We start from the raw sequence: 19,473 nt of genomic DNA on the forward strand, positions 1-19,473 counted from the left end.
TGAGCTTAATCATATCTGCAAAACATTTACCCTCAATAGTAACATTCACAAGTTTCAGGTTCCAGGGTTTAAGACAGGGGCACCTTTGGAAGACATTCTCAGCCCTCACAGTTCTACATGTGTGACTCAGTAAGGATGAAAAGGTGATGTGCATGCTTAGGTTACATCTGGATTACAGTGAACACTCACTTACAGAATAAAACTGGCAGGTGATCAGTGGGGGATGGAAGAGTGCCCAGGACTCTCCTGTTACCTGGTGAGAAGGTTCAGAGTTTCTCAGTAAATCTCTGCAGACAGACAGAACCCAGCCCCTAGTCCTGGAAAATGGCTCCAAATGACCTTGTGACCGGGCAGCCTTCTGTCTGACAGTGACCATTTAGAGACAAGCAGGAGCCACCTGTGAGCTTGTATTATGTATGCTCACATGGAAAATTGATTTTTCGTTTTAAGCACAAAATGTAGCAGTTTTATAACCTTTCTGCAGCTTGACAGAGGCCATTTATAACCTACTTTCTCCATCACCCTTCCTGGCGCCAGTCTCAAATGTCTCCAAGAACTCGCTCCGGCATTTGTAATTACAAATTCTTCTTAGGCAAAATTTAATTTCCAGGAGGGCTGACCTCTTTTTTGTTGTGGTGGTTTCTGGAAATTAATTTTGTGGTGTGTGTGCTTTGTTATTGATGTCATTTCGGAGGCTGGCTTGGGGAGAGGGAGTTCTGGGAGTTGGCTGCGGGGAGGCACGCTGGGAGGGCATTTTAATCAGCTGTGTCCAGTGATGGATGAGGAGGGCTGGGCTCTGTGTGTTAATCTCTGTGGACAGCCAGTGCAGGCAAGATGACTGACATTAAAACGTGGTGCCTCATTTTCTGTTTTGAGGCAAGAGAGTTCCAACTGCAGCTCCACCAGCAGAGTTGGAGAAGATGAGCCCAGCCTCATCAAATGAAGGAAAACTAAATACGTAGCCAGATGTCCCATAGTAAAAGATTCACAGAGCACTTAGCAGGGGCCAGACACACTGAGAAGAGCATCTCAGCTGAGGTTACTGAAGGTGGGAGATCCCTGGGGTTTGCTCGAGGACCAGAGTAAGCTTGTGCGGAGCAAGGTACACATGGCGAGCAGAGGGTATGAAATCATCTGTAACATACCCCGCTTATCAGCTTAAGGAACATTCAAGGTTTTGAAAATTCATTTATTATTCAAGCTAGGGATGCTATCTAGACATATCATTTTGTTGCCCATTTGAAGGATGGATTAGAGAAAGTGGACTGGAAGCCAATGGACAAGTGAGAAGGGAATTTCATGTTCCTATCAGGAATCTCATTGAGGGCTCAAGGGGCAAGGATGAAAAAGAGATCAACTGAAGATAAAAAGGAAGACACATGTAATTTTTATTTTATAAGTACCATACTATGTGGCAAATTCTGAAATGAGGTGTGTAAACTTATGATCCAATTTAAGCTTCACAACAAATCTTTAGGTATAAGTATTGTGCTCGTTTAATAGATGAGGATATTCAAACTCAGAAAAACGATAATTTGCTCAGCGCCACACAGTGAGAAGAAGAGCTGGAATTTCAAATTACACTCTTAGGGATTCTTTAGAAAAAAAAAAACCTGGATGCCTCCTTAAGTGAAGTTTTCACTTTACATCAGATTTTACTTGGCAATAACAATATAAATAATCGTGAAGATGATCCCAGCGACATCAATATTAATAGCAGCTAATATTTGCTGTGTGTTGCCATGTGAGCCAGCGTTCCAAGGACTTTGCCAACAATATCTCCCTTCCTTATTTTCACAACTCTTTGAACCATATGGTCACAAACGTCCTGCTTTACAGGGGGCACACTGAAGTGCAGAGTGTTAAAGGGACTTGTCCACAGCTGTTAATTGGCCAAATGAGACTTTGGACACTTCTGTGTTGCTACTTTTTCAGAAAGTGTGATGGGGCCTGCCACCTCCTCTGCTGTGACCAACCTGTTTCTCTCTCCTTTCTGAGCAGTGTCCTGAAGAGCTGAAGCCCATGAAGGATGGCTCTGGCTGCTATGACCACTCCAAGGGCATCGACTGCTCTGATGGCTTTAATGGCGGCTGTGAGCAGCTGTGCCTGCAGCAGACACTGCCTCTGCCCTACGATGCCAGCTCCAGCACCATCTTCATGTTCTGCGGGTGAGTGTCTCTGGCCAAGCTTGAGGGGCCTGCAGAGCCCCAGGGTATGTGTGGGAAAGTGGTCCAGAACTGCAGACCACCAGGTTGCAGCTAACCTTCTGGGAAATGACCTTTCTGACTCTTCCGTGCTAGCCCAGAAGGCGGGAGGCAAGAGTACTTATCACTTGTTGGGTACTGAGAAGAATAGATGAAGAAAAAATGATAAATTCAGGCAGTCAGTGAAACCTCTGTCCAGACTGCTTCCTAGGGTCAGAACCTTTCTCCCACTGAGGTCTTCTGCACCTTTCTACATCTCCTGTGGCCCTGGTCAGTGCAGTTTGGAGTCCTAAACCAAGGTCTTGAAGGTGTCCACAAAGAAACTACTAGACATGTTGTATAAGTGATTTGCATGTGCTTAACCCAGGTTTGGAACTGGATTCCCCAGGAAATCAGCAGTGTGAGTTCAATGTTTAGACTTCCTGTGCCTTACATCCCTAAAGGTGAGGGCAATTAATTGGGGAGCAGAGATGTAAAGAAAATTATACAGATAAAACTTGCAGTGCAGTTTTTGACTCTTGAAGTCCTCAAGCTGAGGTGCTTGTTGCTATTGTTTATTTTGTGATATTAGGGATGGCGGGTGCTAGGCAGGTGCTTTAACACTGAGCTAGCTTTATAACCCCCCAAATTGAATTTCAAAATTAGTATGAAATAAAGGAGAGGGACGTATTGGGACTGACTTGCTGAGTGGCCTGGGACAAGTCCTTTCTGCTCTCTGAGCCACAGTTTAACCACTAGAAGAAGAGATCTTCATACAACCACAGTTAAAATTTCTTCCAACTCGCCTGTTTTCCATATGTGCAGCAGGAGATACCTATTGCTGGCACCGCACAGAGCATAGCTTGTGGTCCTCAGTAACCACTCAAGAAAATAACAGCATTTTTCTTCTCCTCTTCATTCCCTTTCTGATTATCTTTGCGTTGGAAAATTTGCTCGGCTTTTGACAATATTCTGTGACTCAGAAAAACAATCCCATGCTCCTGTGAGAAGCACGGCCAGTGCTCTCATTTCTACAATAGGAAAGCAGAATAAGAGCCTTAGCAACCTTTACTGTCCTATGTATCACAACAAAGAAAGATGGGAGCACACGTAGGTTTAATCCCAGTTTACCAGGAAATTAATTTAACTTGCACGGTTCTAGTACACAGGGTCCAGTAGTTATTTCAGGGTCTCTTTTCCTGCCCCAGTTACACAGAGGGCTGCAGGTGCCTTCAAGCAGGTGTTGGAGCAGCTCGCTGGAGGCCCCAGGTATGTATCAGTAAAATAAATAAGAAATAAATTAGCGTATGCAGACCTGAATTTATGGCATCTCTCCTCAGCTTAAGTGACTGCAAAGCAGTGTTGAGTAAATTATGCATGGACTTAGATCTGCAGGCTTGCATACAGAATCAGCTGGATTCTTAACATTGTTGTTTTCCTCCCTCTGTACTGGGGAGGGATGGGTGTTCTTCAGTGGAAAATAACAACAGTAAGGGCAGCAGCCACAGCTATAATAGATTTTGACATCAGAAGCAATCACCACCTTCCATTCAGAGCATGCTACAGGGAACCTTGTATTCAACAGACACAGACTCTAAGTTCAGCTCCACTTCTCTCTCTTAGGCACTGACTCCTGAGCCTCTCAGGACCCTTGACCTTATATTTGCTCATTTATAAAATTTTCATGATGCCTACCTTAGTATAATGGGGGCTGGGATGAATACAAAGTACTTTACATTTGTTACTCCATTAAGGTTAAGTAACACACTCAAGGTCAAACAACAAGTAGTGTGGCTCTTTGCCTCCTTGCTGTGTGACTTTGAACAAGTAATTTAACATCACTAACTTAGTTTTATCATCTGTAAAATAGGTATAACAACATTCTCTGTCTATGGAAGTGTCTCTGTCTATGGAAGGGCCAACATATACATTAAAATTTACGTTAATGTTTAAGTTCCTTTGCAATATTGCCTTGCACAGAGTTACAACTGTATGTTGAGTAATAATTAAGGTGAGTTATACTAACAATGGTTGTCCACCACTCGCTGGGTGACGTAATACCCTTGACAGTATGGTTTCAAGATCTGTGACTGCAGAACTTACTAACATTCTCGGCCATGAATGGTATGTGAAAGCGTGAAATAAGACAGGGACAATGCAGTGTGAGCCTTTACAGCCTACCTGTGGTGGACTGACAACTGGTGGTCAACTTGTAACTCCCAGCTGAAAGGAGTCAGCTCTCCTGAGGATTGTTGCTGGCAGCATAAGAGGCAGAACTGGAAAAGAAAAAGAGAGGCTGTTGGGACCTGGTAGAAGCCTTTGGGAGCTGTTTGTTTTCCTGGAGGACCTTGTCATGCTGGCTTTCCTGATGAACTTAGCTGTTCTCATCAGAGGAGGAGCTCAGGACCTCACTGTCGCTGAGAATGGCTGTGGTTCACTTTGGGGGAGCTCTGGGAAAGATGGTGCACCGCTCATTCTCCTGGAGAAGCGTGTCGTGTTGGCTTTCCTGATGGGAACTCAGCTTTCCTCATTGTCAGAGGAGCTCAGGACCTCACTGTTGCTGAGGATGGCTTTGGCACTTTTCAGGAAAGCTCTGGTTCTTCTTAGTGTTGCTTCCTGGCTCCAGTGCAGATCCCTCAGCCTGCTGGCACAGATTCTTCATCCTGTTGGCACAGACTTTCTAGCTTCCACCACTGACCATTGGGCCTTCCCAGCACAGATCCATGAAAAAGGCCTGCATGAGACATCCTCATGGGCTCTAGGCCTCCAGCTGGACTCATGGGAGGCACTGTTATGAGCTCTAGGTCTTTAGCTGGACTCACGCAGGACATTGACATGGGATCCAGGCCCTCTGCTGGATCTTTGGTCTTTAGTGTGCGGACAGACTTCCTGCACTGTCTTTTTGTGTATGATTCTTCAGGTGACCATCATAAAATAATTCTATAAAATATATGTGCTGTATTGTATTGTTCCCCTTGCAAAACCCCAAAGGACAACACCATTCAGTAGATAGAAAGGACAAGAAAACAAGTAAAACCAAAGTCTCCAAACACCAACTGCATTTCAACATGCCTTGGAAATTGGCTACTAAGGATGCAAATGAGGAGTTATCCACACTTGCAGAAGCTCTATAAACAATGAAGGCTATTAGCAGGTGCCTGTGAAAGTGTAGGTTGAGAGAGAAGTGGGATGCTATTGAATTAAGCAGAGCAAACAAAAACTCTCACTCAGGAAGACCTTCCCAACTTGCTCAAAGCTCTGTGCCCTTCCTTAAGAGTTTCCTAGCTAAGAGCAGATTTAATAAATCTATTTGCTGCCAGGCTAGTGATGGCAGCTTTTTGTGCCATGATTATTCTAAGTACACTGTGTATGAGCGCCTTTAATTCTCGTGACAACTCTGCCACAGAAGTATATTATGGTTTCCATTTTGCTGTGAAGAAAACCAAGTACAGAGTGGCTCAGAGACTTGCTCCTGGTCACACAGCTGTTAAATTGGGTGTGGGGGGGTACATCAGGATTCAAGTGCAGTTCATGCGCTCCATTCCAATCAAGACAGATCTAATATGAGTTGCTGTTCTCAGGATATATCTAGTCATGTAGTTTTGGCAAGTCACTCAATTTCTCTAAGCCTCTGTTCTGCTATGCAGAATTAAAAGTGACAGTAGCACCATCATGAGGATTTAAGGAAATTATACATACACAGAGGCTGTCATAATTAAGCTCCCAGTAAACTATACTAATAACTAGTGTTGTGGGCATTGAACACTCTCATATAAATATTCAATTGCAGAATTATATATTTTGCCCACAACTCTTATCTCCAGCACCTAGAACAGTGCCTGACACACAGTAGGTGCTAAATTTGTGTGTTGGTTTGGGGGTATTTTTGCAAGGGAACACAATGTAATACAGGACACATTTTTAAGATTATTTATAACAGTCACCCAAAGAATCATATACAAGAGAGTGCAGGAAATCTGTCCAGATACAAAGAGCAAGGAATCCAGCTAAGGGCCTGGAAAATGTCCTGCAAGAGTCCAGCCGAAGACGTAGAGCTCATAACAATGCCTCCCACGAGTCCACCTGGAGGCCTGGAGCCAATCACAATATCTTATGCAGGCCTCTTTCACGGATCTGTGCTGGGAAGGCCCAAAGGTCAGTGGTGGAATCAGAAGGTCTGTGCCAGTGGGATGAAGGATCTGTGCTAGCAGGCTGAGGGATCTGCACTGGAGCCAGAAAGCGACACTCAGAAGAAACAGAGCTCCCCTGAAAGGTACCACAGCCATTCTCAGTAGCAGTGAGGTCCTGAGCTCCTCTGATGATCAAGATGGCCGAGTTCCCATCAGGAAAGCCAGTGCAGCAAGCTTCTCCAGGAGACCAGCAGTGTACCCTCTTCTCCTCCAGAGCCAGGAAGTGATGCTCAAAGTGAGGACCAGAGCTCCCCCAAAGTGAACTAAAGCCATTCTCAGTGCCAACAATGTCTTGAGCTCCTCAGAGGATGAAAACAGGCAAGTTCATCAGGAAAGCCAGAATCAAGAGCTCCTCCAAAACAATCAACAGCTCCTTACAGCTTCTACCAGCTCCCAACAGCCTCCTTCTCCTTCTCCAGTTCTGCCTCTTATACTGCTGGTAACAATCCTCAGGTGGGCCTCCCACACCCAGCACCATGCTTACTCAGTTCAGCGGGGGGTTATAAGTTGACCACCAGTTGTCAATCCACTATAATTTGTAATTATTAAATTATTATTATTAACATGGTATCTTAGTTACTTTCTCATTACAGGGACCCAACATCTAGCACCCACAGCTTAAAGAAGCAAAGGTTTATTTTGGCTCTCACTTTGTAGAGGTTTCAGTCCATAACTGGATGGCTCCAAGGCAGGGAAACATGACAGTGGAGAAACAGTTCATGGTGTGGTAGCAGGAAGAAAGAGAGTGATGGAGGAGGAGGGAGGCAGATAGATCCTTCCAGGCCACACCCCCAGCCTCCTGCTATCAGTTAGCTCCGGCTCCTCCCAACATCACAGTTAGCTATACACCCATCAGTGGATTAATCTACTGATGATTATTCTACCCCTGACCCAGTCACCTCTGAAAAGACCCACCTATGAGTGAATGAGGCTTTGGATGAGTGAATGTGACATCTGGATGTAAACAACAACACATGGCTAGAAACATTGTTCCTGGTCTGACCTTTCCAGCTGTGTCTCCAACTACATCCTTCTTCCTGCATTAGGCCTCTTGGCTTCAGCTTCTGGAATTTTGATGTAATAGTTTCCCTGTTCTCCCCTCTTCTCTTCCATCATGCCTCCATGCTCCTCCATTTGTCCCTGGCCCTTTAGCTTGAACATCTCTGACTGATCTTGTAGTACTGGTACAGGCATCACCTTCTTCAGTAGTTCTCCGAGTCCCACGGAGGTCAGGAATAAGATGTGCAATCAACCTGGAAAGGTGTAAAACTATCCATCTTTTCAAATGGAAACTTTAAATAGTGGCTTAGAATTATCAAGTTGAGTCAGGGCGGGTGTAGAAAAGACTGCTTTCCCCTCTAGGCCCCCTTATAGGAGACAGGATACTTACATTTTCCTTACATTCAAATTTATCCCATGAAATCTTGACACCTCTTGCAGATGAACTCCAACTAGTTGCCCTAATTGTCAAATCTTTGTGAAGCCCAATTCTCCCAAACTGGGTAAAGCATCCTTTTTTTGTAGTCACACAGTTCCCTCCCTGTATTTCTCCCTGTGGTAGCCCCATTGCTCAGTTAAATACCGTTATGGTTTAGATAAAAAAAGATTCCCCCAAAAGCCTCTCTTGTTTGGATGGTGATTGGACCATTGAGACACAATACTGAATGTGCTAATGTGCTGTGAGGAGGAAGGGCTTGGTTGAAGTCACTGGGACATCACCAGGGTGTAACTTTCTTCCCAGCTCCTCTCTTTGCTTCCTGGCTCATGTATGTCCCACTCCCATCCTCTGGAACCAGCTAACCGTGGATTGAAACTATGAATCAAACTAAACTTCCCCTGTAAATTGTGGGTTTCAGGTATTGGGTTCCAGTGACTGGAAAGTGATTAACAATTTTCTACTTTCTTGTCTTTTTTTGTGTCACAGTTAGAACTTCTCATGAGCAGAGACAGTGTCCTGGTTACTTGTGTGTGTGTGTGTGTGTGTGTGTGTGTGTGTGTGTGTGTGTGTTGGGGACATTAGTACGTGTTAGCATTTGTTTCTACTTGACCCAAGGACTACTTCAAAACCATTTCAGTGAAATTAAAGACTTCATCCAACTAAGGCTTATTGTATCTGCTCTGTGCCCCCCCCTTTTTTTTCCATGAAATACTAAAATACAATGAAATGTTGAGTAAAACTCCTTGCCCACGAGGGGCAAAAAGCTAAGGAGCAGTTGGCTGATCCTCAATTGACCCTGATTGATGTTGACAGACCATGGCTACCAATGTAGGAGGCAGAAGCAAGTCAGTGCAAGAGAGGTCGAGAAGGTCACTGGATACTAAGCTGAAGCATTTAGAAGGAATCTTACAGGTGAGGAAGCATTACTGTCTATGCAAGTTACCTAGCAACCAAGTTGGTCTGTTGCATTTGTGTGGGTGTATTTACCGTGTCTGCTGCACACACTTCGAAGAGATCTTCACTTTATCCACATAAATCCAGCACATATTTAAAATCTGCTAATATGAAGATAGGAATGATCAGAGTCATTTGTAAGGAGCCAAAGGGATCGGGAGAAAATTGTTTCAGGAGTCTGAAGTAATGGTCACTGAACCTGAAGTAAATTTAGCTATGTGCTTCTTGGCAACCATGGTAAATAAGAAAAAAATATAAAACAAAACAAAATATAGTGGATTATACATTGTCCTTGCCTGGGGAAAGAAATCTGTGGTTTTCTGTTTTGTTTTCAGGAGGTGTACACCTTTTCCTGACATTGTTGAAGGTTTACTATTTCTTGGGTCATTTAGAGAAGAAAACTGAGGCCCAAAGGCATCTCACAACCAGTTAAGATGTAAAGTTGAAAAGGACCTTGGGAAATTCCAACTATCTCTCGGCTGCAGTTTCAGTGAAAATGTATTTTTAAACCTGGGCTCAAAGAATGAACATGTCCTGCCTCAAATATCCCCTACTAGCATATATGGGGTTTTTTTGTTTTGTTTTTGTCGTTTTGAGACAGGGTCTCAATATGCAGCTCAAGGCCAGCCTGAGTTCACTTTGTAGCCCAGGCTGGTCTTGAACTCTCAAGGATCCTCCTGCCTCAGCCTCCCGAGTGCTGGGATTACAGGTGTGTGCCACCACGCCTGGCTAGCATATCTGCCTAATGTTCCTTTTATGTGACTTTGGAAGGGAAAGGAGATAAAGACACCTGGTTAATCTCCACAGTTAGCTGGAAGTCATTTCTTTTCACTGTCAAAGCTGAATCTGCTCTGGTTTTCAGACAATGCTGAACTAGATGATGGAGACAGTGGTTTTGGTTTTGACTATTAGTGACTAGCTGCAGATTGGTGGCAGTGCCCTTCTTTTAGACCAGGGCTTGTGTCCCCTTCCTTCCCATTTATGACTGAATGATGCGAATTTGACCTATGATACTTACCCATGAATGTTTTCATGTCAAATCTTGTTTTTCTCAGTGATAAGGCTTGATCCCAGGACTTCTCGTGTGCTAGATAAACACTCTAACACTGAGTGGCATCCCGATCCTCACATACCAAATTCTTATTAAATATTACCACTTGGTGCCCCCTGTTGTTTAAGTGAAATATTCACAGAGAATGTAGGGAAGCACATAAAGTCCAACCATTAACGTGTCGATATTTTCACACATTAACAGCTATAAAATTTAAAGAATCTTATCGATGACTTTGCAGAGTTGAATTGTCATCCCTCTTCTTTCCTTAGTCTTCAGTTAGATGCTAGTGTTTCTTACTATGGTTGGGTGTCTTAGAGTAGATAAATTATGCTTTATAATTAAGCCTAGAATTCCATCCCCCTACGGAATCCTAATTCCTTGCCTTTCTTTTTCTTTCCTTCTCTACTTTTTAATGAATAGTCTTGAGTACATTACTTTCAAAATAGATTTTTGTAGAAACTCTGTTTTTCCTTGAGTGAAACCTGCAAAGCAAGACCATTTGGAGAATAATCCTATTGATCTTTATGTTGACTGATCGTGAGACTGAGGCTCTTCCTGAGAAAGACTCCCCCAACAGTAATACATTTGAAGACCTGGGTTGCTGACCCTGGCCTGATAACCCAGGGTGGGATTTCTTACAGTGTCAATGTCTGCTGAAAAGGAGCCTATTCCTCTGTTACCCTGGTGATAGGATGCTTAGGTTCATTCCCACATTGTTTAAAGTCTACCTGGTAGGCAGTTCCTTGAATTATTCATTCCATTAACTTTTCTCTGTTTTTATTTATTTATTTATTTATTTATTATTATTTTTGTTTTGTTTTGTTTTCGCGGTACCAGGAATCAAACTCAAGATCATTGATGAATGAATGGATGAGTAAGCAAATAAACAGAATAATTTTATTTTAAATCTCTGCTTTGAGAATTTGGATGCAAGGCCATTTCTTAGAGATCTTACTTACCTCTTTTGAGAAATAATAGGCAGATTGGGGAAAGTGCTTTATGGTCAAGTGGAAAGAGCACTAAATTTAGAATAAGAAGACTCACGTAAAGGTCCTGGATTTTCCAAAGTGATTGTGAATGCCACGATTCAGGGTCCTTACTGGTAGCTTTGGAATAAAATTACCCTTCTCACAATGTTGCTATAAGTATTAAATAATACATGCCCTTGGCCAAACACATACAGGGTTCTGTGGCATAGTCTGTAGAGTCTCACCTACTTCTGGTATTCCCTGTAATGTGATGCGTATATTAAGGGTAGCATATTTGTTGCCTTTAGCAAAAATGCCCAGTTTATGCCTTTGTACTTATTTTAATGTCTTTCATCTTGGCATATGTATAAATACAATTTCATCCAGATCTTGGCTGGTTTCCTGTGAGCCTATGCTCTTTAGATTTTCTGTAAGAAAATCCACCAGACTACAGAATGTTCTAAAGGAGCTATATAATTATGTGGCATCATACAAAAATAAAATTAAGAAAAGAAACTAACAACTAAACAGACCTTCCCACAGATCTTCCTGTGCCCTCAGGTGGCTCAGGGGAAAGAACTGCTCACATTTTAAAACTCAGAGGATCATTTGCGTTAATGAGTCCCTGCTTTTTGTCCCTACTTCTCTAAGGTCTTACTGAACAGACTCCAGCTCTTTTATCCTCCATTCTTCTTCTCCTGCTAAACTGTAATTTTTTCTACCCTAAGGCAAAAGAAAATCACCATGGACCTACAGTTGCAATATGGTTAAATCCACATACACACACACACATACACACACACACACACACACACACACTTGCATGCACACACACTCATATTATACGTGCCTTGAAATATGAACTCCTGGGTATAATTCCTATCACCAATGTTGACTTCTCACTTCTCTGAACCTCAGTTTTTCCCACCTCTCAGTGGGAGCATTGCCTCCCTGTGAAGGTTATGCATTTCCTTTTACTTCTGTAACACACCATGATGAACTTAGTAGCTTTAAATAGCACAGCTATTGTCCTGCTATTTTAATGGTTAGAATTCCTAAAATCTAGGCACTAGTATTGTTGCATTCCTTCTAGAGTCTTTAATGGAGACTCTGTTTCCAATTGCTAGAGATACTTTATTTCCTTGATCCCTTTCCATAATTGTGATTATATTAAGTCCACCTATGATCTAGAATTATATCCCCATCTCAGTGCTTTATTTAATCACATCTGCAGACTCCCTCTTGCTGTGTAAGCCAGGTTGTTCAAGATATGTCATTCTGCTTTCCATTTTACTGTATAAAAATATCTGAGATAAATAAACTTTTGGGAAGGAAAGATTTATTTTGGTTCATGGTTTTACAGGTCTCAGTCCACGGTCCCCTGGCCCTGTCTCTGAGGGCCTATGTCATCACAGTAAATCTTAATGAGAGTGCATGATGGAGAAAACAGCTCACCTCATAGTAGCTGGGAAGCAAAACAGAGAGATAAAAAAGGGGGCTGGGGATTTAGGTCAGCGGCACAGCACCTGCCTGACAAGCCTGAGGTCATGAGTTCGATTCCCTGTACCAAAAAAAAAAAACCAAAAACCAAAAACAAACAAACAAACAACAACAACAACAAAAAAAAAAACCAGAGAGCTAAAAAGGTACCAGGGTTTCAATAGCCCCTTAAAACTTTCCAGTGTGCTAACTTCCTCCCACCATGGCCCTATGTCTGTAGCACCATGGGCTGATGACCAACTTTTAACACATTCACAACAGGGCAGTAATTCATCTGTCTCACTGCTAGGTGGCTTGAACCCCTGTGGTACATGCCTGACTGTCCTATCAGGTGGCTTTTTATTTTTTTTTTTTTTAGTAAAAATACCTATAAAGTACTTAGACCCATGTATACTACCAATGGAACAATCTGTCCAGTGGGGCCATCAGGCATGTGTCACCAGTGATTTAAGCTAGCAAGAACATGTTAGAGACGTAGGGCACAAGGGGACATTTATCCAAACTACATTCATGGATTTTAAGGATTACAGTGTGAACATTTGGAGGAAGCACTCTTCTGTCTATTACAATTATATGGACCTAATAATGTCATATATACGTATGTGTATATATACAGATATATAGAGAGATAGATAGATAGATAGATAGATAGATAGATAGATAGATGATGTTCACTCAAATATGAGGCCATCAAGGCAAGACTAGCTTTACATGCATGCATACATGCACATATACACGAATGTGTTATGATGTATTTATTGAATATATATAATAAGTATATGTATAAAAAGAAGCTGTGGAATTTTGCCAATGAATGGCACAAAAATGTTCCTAATCATGCACCTGGAAGGAAGAAAAGGCAAATAATAGCAACACTGTTACCCTTTTTTCTTAAGAAATCTAGATCTCTAGAGAAGCTAGCAACTGTGATATAAGAATCACTGGAAATAAATTTACAGTTGCTGGAAAGTATAAGTGGGATAATGGACAAATAAAAATATTCATAATAAAATTGTAGTAAGCACATTAGCTGGTGCATTACTTGTTTGCTATGTGAGAAATACAGTTTCATCTTTTACCTAAGTTATCTCTGATTCTCACATCAGGTCTATAAATAGGGCTGGAGTTATCCCCACTCAATAGATTATGACATTGATGTTGAGGAAGTTAACAGAAGAGCATCTGTCTGAACTCAGCTTTCGTTAGCTCCAAAGCCTGCACCTTACACCTTGTGCCTACCTTAAGTAAGGAAGCATAAAATCTCAAGAGAGTCATCAAAACAGAAATTACACTTGCTACATTTCCTGCTGTAATCCAATAATATTAATAATTATTAATGAAAGAGGAACAAACCTGACTTTAAATTATTTTTAAATACTACTTTCTAAGTATGTTTTACCTATGAAAAAAGTAAAATTGGAATTGTCACCTCCTTGGGAATAAGCAGAAGCAGGAGAGCTGCATATCAGACTTATGGGATGTGGGCAAAGCTGTAGCCAGAAGCTTCATGACTTTTACTAAGAAGCTGAAAAGATGGAAAATAAACAGAGGAAGCATTTAACTCAAGGCCCCAGGAAAAATAATTATAAAAAAAAGTAAAGAAAGCAGCAGGGAGGAATTAAAATAAATAAGAGCAGAAGTAAATGAAGAACAGGAAAAAAATAGGAGCTCCATCAAGAAAATCCAAATGGCTGTTCAACAAGAGAGAGAGAGAGAACTAGAGAGAGATCACAAATAAACACATTACGAATGAGCTAGAGACATAAATAAAGAAACACAGAAGATAAAACAGATTTGATGAGAATACTATGTACAACTGTATACCAACACACTTGAAAGTCTTGGTGGAATGTATTATTTTCTAGAAAAAGAGAAATTACTGAGTTTGAGTATGGATGACATAAAAAAATCTAAATAGGTGGATAATGTAGAAATAAATGATAACAGAACTAAATATCTATAAGCAAGAAGATGATGTCAAGATCAAGGATTTTTATAGGTATCATCAAGGAATGAATAACTACCATCCTATACAGATTAATCCATAGAAAGATACAAAAAGGACAGTTTTGTAACTTATTCTCTAACCTTAGTTGCCAACCTAACACGTAACATTTATGAAATTTGAGTAGACATATTAGACCTAAATTTTTTCCATGTTGATAGGATGTAAAATCTGCTTACAAAAACCAAGAGTAGATTTTCTCAAATTACTTTAACTAATTAGAAAACATAACAAAAAACACATGGGAAAAAATGATCCTATTCTCAAAGCAGAAAAGAGTAATAGTATCTTTCACTGCACAAGGGCATACTACATTCCAAACATAACACATTTAATTCTTATAGTGGCACTATAATCTAGTAATTTCTTCATTGACAAGCAAGGAAGATACAGACAAGTTAAACAGTTTTTCTGAGGTCATACAGCTAATAGCTGATAGAATCACGATTTAGACTGTTTTCCTGGATCCAATACATGCATGTGACTTCTAGAGTATAGTATCCTTTGTAAATGCCCATAAACAAATCTACAACATATGTGAAAGATCTTTATGACAAAAAGTCTAAAATTTCATTAAAAATTTTAAAGAACAATTAATAAATAGAGATGCAAAATCTATTTCTGAATTAGAAAATTCCAAAGGGTACTGATACTGTATCAGTCAGGATAAGATAAGCCTTCTTGCTGTAACAAAGGAAGCTTCTTTGCCCAAATCAGAAACATATAAACAAAAGTTAATTTCTCTCTCTCTCCCTCTCTCTCTCTCTTTCTGTCTCTGTCTAATATATATAGATACTATATATAAGATAGATATCTGTCGTATATGTTTATATATATATATATATATATATATATATATATATATATATATATATATTCCCTCATCTTCAATGCATTTCCACCCAAATTCAATACCGTGCTATCCAGATTTTCACTAGGGTTTTATTTGGATTCTGATAATCTAATGATAAACTTCATTTGAAAGGGAAAATAAGAAAAAGCAGTGAAAATTTTTTGAAATAGAAAGTTGGTATTTATGAGGCAGAGGAGACTTATTTTACCATATCTAAAGCATAGCATAAAGCTATAGTAATTTAATTAATGTAGAAGTAGTCCAAAAATGTATAGATAATTACATAGGAAAAAACCCAAACGTGTACATATACTATGCACTGGGATTTAGTATCTGATAAAATGGAATTTCAAGTTGGTGAAAAGATAATTGTCTACTCATTTTTTAAAAAGTTAATATGAAAGGATAATTGTCTTGTGATTTAAAAACCAGTTAAAGGTGGTGTAATGGTATACGCCTGTAACCACAGCACATGGAAGACTGAGAGAAGGCTATACTTAGTTTAAAGACATTCTGAGCTACACAGTGAGTTCAAGGTCAGCCTGGACTACACGATGAGATCTTGATTTTTGAGAAGGGTAAAATATATTTTCCACCATATACAGAAACAAACTCCATATGTGTTGAATATCTAAAGATGAAAATGATATAACAATATACAAGGAGATATTTTATTATCTTATGGTTTTGTGCACACTGTTAAAAATTCAGAAATAGTAAAGGACCAGAATATAAAGGTCATGAGACATCAAAGTTTAGATTAAAATATAAATATAGAGTGCAAAAAATTTTCTGTATGAAGAGAAAGTAAAGAATAACTATCCAGAAAATTTGCAGAGGATATAAAAGCCAGTAAGAAAGGACATGCGTCACAGTAGAAATATGGTCAAAGTAAATGAACAAGGCATAAAAGGAGAAATATAAATGACCATGACATGAAAAGATGGACTTAACTAGTAATCAAGGAAATGAAATTCCACACAAAAATGATTTATATTTTCTATTACTCAGTGACAATAATGACCATGAATAATGTGGAAAAATAAGCCCTCTTATGCATGGGGCTCTAAACTGGTGGAATTACTACAAATGGCCATTTAGTAGATCTGCCAAAATTTTAAAATTCATAAAACAATGACCCAGGATTTTCTCTGTCTTATAGAACACACACACACACACACACACACACATATATATATATATATATATATATATATGTATATCTCTTCATTATGGTACTTTGTAATAACAAATAACTATATAAACAACCAAACTGCTAATCAATTCAGTATAAATTAGTTGAAAACATTATGGTGCATTTATACTGTATGATAACAAATAACCATTTTAAAAAGCAGATGAGTATGTTAATGACTTGAAAAAAACTCAAAATAGCATTAGGTGTAAATGCATGTTGCGTGTCTCATAATAATCTATAGTACAGTTTCTTTATTATTAAATCTATAGTACATATGTACATACATAGATATATGTGTATTTCAATGCATTGAGAAAACCCTAGAAGAATATACAACTGATAATGACGATAACCACAGGAGCAGGAAACACATAAGGTAGGAAGTGAAGAGTTTGATATTTTACTCTGTAGATTTTAATAGTGATTACTCGTTTACAACAATGCTGTGTTTACTCACAGGTGCACAGCTGTGTGTATATGTAGGCAGGGGAGTAAAGAGACAGAGAGAGGGAGGGAGGGAGGAAGAGATGGTGGAAGGGTGAGCCATGGAATTCTGAGTTCTTACTGTACACAGAAAACCATTTTTCTATATATTGAGGACGTTCTGGGATAATGAATGGAATTGGAATTTATGGACCACTTACCAAATGCTTTACATGCTTATATGTATCCACTTCATCTTCACTGCAACTATATTAAACTTAACTTGCTTATATTTAATAGATGAAAAAAGAAAGTGGATAATTTCACCTAGACTCCAGGACAGGTCCTCCTTCCCAGAGACATTCTACTGTACTTTGGGGAATAACTTGCAAACATTAGAAAAACAGTCAGGGCATCAGTGCAGTACACTGAGGGCCAGCGGAAATCAGGGAAAGAGTGACAGCTTGCTTCATGCATTCAGAAGTTCATGGTTTTTCACTTGAGTGGTCTTGGGTCAAGGTTTTGGCCCTGTTTGTCTATTTTCTGCCTCCAGTTGAGCTGTAGGTCAAAACTCTTCATGACTTACTGATTCCAATTCTTATGGGTACAGTTTTGCTGAAATCACCTCATAGTGTCTTCCTTGTCCCTTGCTTTTTGAATCTCTGTGCAGTCAGTTTCAGCAGATCTCCACTCTGTTAAGGCGAAGGCAAATAATAATTGGCTGCTTTATACTGGCCTAAGATAAACAGCCTAACCAGGGCATGTCATGCAAATAGAAATGATTAGGTCACAAGGAGAAAAGTGTAGAAAGAAGATGCCTTGGGGGCTAACAGACCCGTGTTTGAATGCCAACTTTGCCACTCACATGTGACTTGCTTAATTTTTTGAATCCTCATTTTGCTTATGTGTACAGTAGGAATAATGATATTTACCTTTACTCATGGTGAGAAAATAAATATGCAAATTGTCCAGTGGATACAACATGATCAATAAACGGACTCACTATCCTTACTACTGCTAATTATTTTGTTAAATGAATTGCAATTTCTATTTCAATTTCAATTCTATCACATGTCATGTGATCTCATGGCATCCTAGTAAATTAAGGTAATATTGCAGGCTCTATTTCTGTTTTACATTTGATGAACTGGGGACCAAAGAAGTTAAATGACTTGGTTGGGTTCACATAAGTCACAAAAATTAAAGATGGCATTTGTTCAGGCCTCTCCAGTTGCGCATCTTATTCTCTTGTCTGCCTTGTTAATTTATGTATTCCCTACACGCAGTGCTTAGTACAGAACGATAAAAAGCAGGCATTCAAAAGATTTCGGTTTCTAGACTGATTTTTTTTTAGGTCCTGAGATCTCCTTCTTGCACTCTACCTCTACCCTAATGCCCCAAGCTTTTCTTAGAAATCCTTTGCCCCCTTCAGACATCTCAAAATTACACACCTAATTCATATGCTTATTTGACCCGTAGAGGAGCCCATCCCTGCAGCAAAGACATATCAAGGGCCCTTCTGGCTGTCAGAGATGGTGATGAGAAGCCTGTTGAGGCTGCTAGCTCTGATAATTGAACAGAAGCAACGCTTGCTGCTGCGGTTGCTATCCGTGGTCCTGGAAGGATCACCTTTGCGCTCCCAGGGCAGAAAAAACCTTGCTTTTGCTACAGTATTCAACTTTGGTCGACAGACACACTGAGAATAGATCGTTGTTTGAGAAACTAGCTGATAATTCCCCGCGAATTGGTCTGTCATGCTTTTTTAAGTCTGTGTGTTCATGGAAAACCATTTTTAAATTTGCTTCGTGCATGCGTGTGCACGCTGCTTTCCCCTCCACTCCTCCGAAATGTTACAAATGACTTTCCTTGAATTTACCAATTTGCAGGATTAATGTGCTTCTCTCTAGACACCTGTGCCCTAGATAGATTCCAGTTAAAATAGCCGTCTCCATTTCTAAACTCTGACCTGTTTTTCCGAGCAAAAAAGGCCTAAATTTTAGGTCACCTCCAATGGGGGTACCTTGGGTGCAGAGCTAACTCTTGCTTCTGTCTTATCATGCAGATGTGTGGAGGAGTACAAGCTGGCTCCTGATGGAAAATCCTGTCTGATGCTCTCAGATGTCTGCGAGGGCCCAAAGTGCCTTAAACCTGACTCTAAATTCAATGACACCCTCTTCGGAGAGATGCTACACGGTTACAACAACAGGACCCAGCATGTGAACCAAGGCCAAGTCTTCCAGATGACCTTCAGGTATGGGGCAGACACTTGCACATTGCTGGTCATGGACTCAGAATCTGGGAATGGGGAGGTAACCATGGACATAGTGAAACAGAAACCTGTTATTCTGGGCAGCATCTCTCCCACAGTCACCAGTACCTACCCAAAGAGTGCTAGGAATCATCAAAGGTCACTCTATGATATTCCTTCTCCATTGACCTACACCTTATTTGCCCTACCTTCTTTTTTCTACTTCTACCATATATTTTGAATTTAACTTTAAATCCTCCTGTAAGTACAGCTAATGGATTTTTAAAAATAATTAATCTTTTGGTCTATTAAGAAATAAATACTGTATCACTGTTACTTAGGGAGTTCAAGAATAAAAACATTTAATGAAGTAGAAAATAAAGTCCCATCACCCAGAAGTACCAAATACCTCTCTCATACAGTTCCCTCTCCCTCTCTGTTTTTCTATGTATACATGTA

General features: G+C 40.2%; 1 protein-coding gene across 2 annotated transcripts in view; it reads left to right on the forward strand.

Moving 5' to 3' along the window:
* The window catches only part of Astn2 (astrotactin 2), a 901,354-nt gene that overhangs the window by 551,046 nt on the left and 330,835 nt on the right, over positions 1-19,473 (forward strand). For both annotated transcript variants that reach the window (XM_005382610.2, XM_013513260.1), the window contains exons 12-13: positions 2,002-2,168; positions 18,829-19,017. In XM_005382610.2, coding sequence (XP_005382667.1) covers positions 2,002-2,168; positions 18,829-19,017 — 356 coding nt within the window. The remainder of the gene's footprint in view (positions 1-2,001; positions 2,169-18,828; positions 19,018-19,473) is intronic.

The sequence above is a fragment of the Chinchilla lanigera genome, unplaced genomic scaffold (genome assembly GCF_000276665.1).
Source record: "Chinchilla lanigera isolate Chin_1 unplaced genomic scaffold, ChiLan1.0 scaffold00018, whole genome shotgun sequence".
NCBI lineage: Eukaryota > Metazoa > Chordata > Mammalia > Rodentia > Chinchillidae > Chinchilla > Chinchilla lanigera.